The 4,656-nt window shown below is 30.6% G+C and overlaps 1 protein-coding gene across 1 annotated transcript; it reads right to left on the bottom strand.

The window, feature by feature from the left end:
• Positions 1-582: 582 nt before the first annotated feature.
• Positions 583-2,165, bottom strand: LOC119667337 (leucine-rich repeat-containing protein 57-like). The gene is made up of 2 exons (XM_038076628.1): positions 2,020-2,165; positions 583-1,604 (listed from the first exon to the last, which is right to left on the bottom strand). Exon 2 carries the CDS (start codon positions 1,416-1,418, stop codon positions 702-704), a length of 717 nt encoding a protein of 238 aa, XP_037932556.1. The 5' UTR covers positions 1,419-1,604; positions 2,020-2,165; the 3' UTR covers positions 583-701.
• Between the last annotated feature and the right edge of the window lie 2,491 nt (positions 2,166-4,656).

Genomic DNA, 4,656 nt, shown 5'->3' with positions numbered 1-4,656 from the left:
AACCTAACGTAATCTAACCACATTATCAATAATACTACAATAACATAGAAATTAACTTTAAATAATTAATAATAATTATTATTACATTTTCAGGAATTGATTGTGATATGCTATGAAAATAAACCTAAATAAATTCCCTTTTTCAAACGACATAGTACCAGAAAATGTTGCGCCTAAGTAACCTTCTAACTACGTGCGTACTTAAACGGTTTCAATCTATCACGACCATGAAAAACTAAGGAAGGCAAGTGTAGAAGCAATTAATTTTTATAAACATTTATCGGAAATATTACATGAATTTAGAAATAAAATATTTAACAATATTAAACAAGAATTAATTTGACTCTATTAAAAATTCAATAATATATATAAATAATATTTTACAATAAAATTACAAATTTGGGATCCGAAATCTTGACTATAAGCAATTATTTGTGATACAATTTTTGTGACTTTGTTTTATCCAAAATATTGAATGTTTACAAAAATAGTTGATATAAATTGGACCCAATCACAAACGCAGGCTTCTATACTCTTAACAAATAACAGAATTAATACCAAAGTTTACTTTTTATAAATTAGATAAATTAGACAATTAAAAAGTTACTGACACACAAATTGCAAGGCAAAAATATTAAATTGTGAATACACTAGACTTAATAAATATATAATAAATTAATTATAATTGTGGCAATTAATTATTAAAACATTTTCTTTTTCACTGCAGTGTAGCGTTCCATATAGATGTCATATCCATCGAGCTCCGTAAACTGTTTGTTATTAAAGAGGTTACCATCGACAGCCAGATTACATATTTTTGATTCTTTAAGTATATGTGGCGTGAAAGCTGAAGCCTGCAAACAATTTTCTTCCAAACGCAATGTTTTCAGTTTCGGACACGCCGCTATATTTTCCGATAAGGATGATATTTGATTTTGGTTCAAGTTTAACTCGGTAATGTATAGTGTGCCCACTTCATTGGGCACACTCGTAATTTGATTCCGAGACAAATCCAGTACATCCAAATGCTTGAGTCCAGATAGCATGACAGGAAAATCTCGTATTTGATTATGACTTAAATTTACGGTTTTGAGATGACTACAATTTGCTAGTGTCTTTGGAATCTTAGTTAGAAAATTATCCATAACCAATAAAACTTCTAATTTGATCAAATCGCCCATTACATCCGGCAGTTCAGTTAATTTATTTCCGCTTAAATTTAAATGTTTTAACAGCGTAAAGCGACCTAAATCGTCTGGAATCTTTTCGAATCTATTTTCTGACAGATCCATTGTCTTCAATACGTTGGGATAAGTTTTAAGCTGCGGCGGAAATTCCTGTAATCGCTGTAAGGATATTTTCAAAATACCGGTCTTTTGTGCAGTCTCCAAATGCTGTTTTATTTGTTTATTCCCCATTTTGATTATTAAAAATTACTTTTTGATTTAAGCGCAAAAATTATAACAAAATAGTGCACGGAATATTGTTAATTAGAAATTAATTGTTGACAGTCACCTGTTTACTTTCGTTTCATCAAAACATGAAATTGTTATCGATAACTTCGAGCTGTCAAAATGCGCAATGTGTTCGGAAATAATTTATAACTTAAAAATATATTGGATATCAGTTTAATTAACGCATAAGGCCGTGTGCGAATTCGAGTAAATTGATGATAAATTGAGGGAAATAACAAATTATGTCGGTATGGCAGCAAATGTTGATATTTACCAAAATTTCGAGTAGATAGAAATTAAATTAGATAAAAATTAGGTAAATTATGTGTTACCATTGTGAAAATTTTATAAGATGTTTAATAATTAAATTAATAAATTTGAAAACTATTAACCAAAAATAATAAATAAGTACAATAAATAAATAAATAAATATTAACATAAGTGCAGTGCAAAAAATCCCTAGGAAATGTCAATTTACTTTACTATCAATTTGTTCGAACACACACTATTTACGTGATTCCTAAATGTTTCTCTATTATTAGTTATTAGTTAAAATAAAACTTACTGAAAATTTTAACTAAAAATCGCCTTATTTATTTTCCCTTTAGATTGTGATTGTTTACTGTTCAAACTTGTTCTTAAGTTCCCTTTTGTCTTCTAAGAACCGACATATGGGCAATTTTTTGTCAAACCGCCATCCAAAATATTTTCATTTTTTTCTAAAATAAGAACTCAGTTAAATTTTACTCTTTATTTAATAATATTTACTGCCCATACTTATCAAAGTCCAACACTTCCTTTGGCTTTTAGTAATCATTGAATGTTTGTTGATTTTAAATAATTTGAAATTTTTTATAAAACATTGAAAGAAAGTAATGCTCATTAAGAAATCAAACAATCATTTAACTCGATTGTTGAAATGAGAATCAATTTATTATTAGAACCTATTGTTAAATAGGGGGCGGATTCATACGATTATGTTACTTGCATGTTCTTTTTATACAATTTTACACCAATTTCAATAAAAAAACATTACCCTAAAGCATTACGCCTTAAAACCAATTTAAAGATTGGAAGGTCAACCATTAGATAGCAGGAACCTAACAAATCAATTTCTTACCTTGGTTATTTAGTAACAACTGAAATTCTATCTTAATTCCACATTTTTGACGATATGGACCAAATTCTTTTGCAAAATATTGCATTACTACGTTTTTGGAAGTATCATCCTCAAAATGTTATCATAATAAACTTAAAATGTCCCACATCCGATATAACTATGACGCAGGTATCGGCATGCTTTATTATTTTGCAGTTTGAGTTTTTTCCAGTCCGTATTGAACTTCCGTCAGACTTCTGATATGCCATTTAAATCAAATATGGTAAAAATTTTATTAGTCGCTAACATAAGCAAACCAGCAATGTCCATGGATTTTATTTATAAGTGGTTACTTTGCCTAATATAATTCTGTTTGAGGAACACAAACGAAATGATTCCAGAATATAATGGATTTAATCTGTCTTGATGTTTCCATGGGTGTCTATTTAGAGGTAATCCCCCGTAGATCGTCAATATAGATATCTATCTGCACTTCAGTTAGCTAATAAAAAGTGAAATTTACTTATAACATGTACAACATTCCGGTTGAACTAGTCTTTATATAATAAAATCAAGTTCTGAGACTTATTAGGAACTGAGTATATACTGCTTGGGTAATTGCAGTTCTTTCGCGCCACTGGTGTATGAACCTAACAAACGCAGATTAACTCTTCATTTTGTTCAATACTTATTTTAAAAGTTGTGGAAACTTAGACGAAGAAGAAGACACTTTCATAGATTTTCTCTGTCATTGCCTCTAGTTTGGCTAACAGATTGGTAACAGCAGGTTTATACGCTCATATCTTCTTAATAGTCGGACTGCAGATTAGAAAGAACGGGAGATCACTGGAACATGGTTTTAAAAGATGCGAAAGATGCTTTCGCTAATTATGTGAAGCGAAAGCTTGTTTGCTGCTGATCAACTATTGCTCCTACTAACCAACCATACATCTCCTTTTCTTTATCTCCTTTTTACAGAAAATAGGGAAGACATAAGCTGATCCAGTTCGTGAAATAAATACATTATAACCTATAAAATTTATTATTTTAGGATGCTATAACGCTATGCGAAGAATGGAGCTAATCTACATATTCTTACATTTCAAATCTGAACGAGTATATTTAGGGTTTTTTTTTTGTAATTCTTTTATTATTTCCCTTATATTTTATAGACCGTCTAATTGTATTGATCACTATTGATCGACCATCACTACTTATTCATATGTAAAACCAGGGCATGTTTTTTTATGGGCGTGCTTTAGTCTGTTGCAACATTGAATGAACGACAAATGAGTTTCGTATCCATAATTCCCGCAGAACTGGCACCCAATAAACCTATTATAGAAAAGCTTGCCGAAAGGGTAATTCTTGGCAGATTAAATGATGTGGTTGGTTCACGCAATATACAAACAAGCACCAGCTAAAAATTGCACAAAGCCAGGCTCTGAGAAGACTGTTCAAAGTTCCATGGTACATTAGGACGAATGACATCCTCAGGGACATCAAGATTGATTCCATCAAAAAATATATAAATGATAGAGACCTGAAATTATTTGCGAAAACTGACAGAGTTACCAACACCTCGTTATCGAATCTCAGAATGGTTACAAGCTCCTCTGGGAGGTGTGCAGATCTGAGGTTAATTATTGCTTAGTTTGATGAAGTGATAAACAATAATCCAGTCAAGGTGTAGAGAGGGGTTTTGAAGAAACGTCAAGTTAAAAAAGAGTATAAGTGCTTAATTAAATATATGTTATTTGGCTCATAAAATATTAATTTAAGTTAGTTTAAATAGCATTTTATGCTTCGCCAAAGGTTTTAGGTGGTTTTAAATCATGAGTTTTTCCTATGGGCCAATAGCCCTAAGCGGATTCACTAGGGATCGCCGGTATAACCTAACCTAACATAGGTTACTCTGACTGATTAGAAGTTACATATAGATCTAAAGTTTTCGGACGAAAATATCTACTTCAAATCTTTATTATATGCAAATTTGTAGTAGACATTTTTACGAATCTAAGAGAATTTTAAAACTTTATTGACGATTCTCTTCCCAGTGCATGTTTAAGAATGTTTGTGGAACAGATTTTAGATAGATTTAAA

Source organism: Teleopsis dalmanni, chromosome 1, assembly GCF_002237135.1.
Source record: "Teleopsis dalmanni isolate 2A chromosome 1, ASM223713v2, whole genome shotgun sequence".
Lineage (NCBI taxonomy): Eukaryota > Metazoa > Arthropoda > Insecta > Diptera > Diopsidae > Teleopsis > Teleopsis dalmanni.
The sequence above is the reverse complement of the archived record's forward strand: the minus strand, read 5'-3'. Positions and strand labels throughout refer to the sequence as shown.

Excerpts from the sequence above, each read along its gene's own strand:
- LOC119667337 (XM_038076628.1), bottom strand. The coding sequence starts at position 1,418 with ATGGGGAATAAACAAATAAAACAGCATTTGGAGACTGCACAAAAGACC.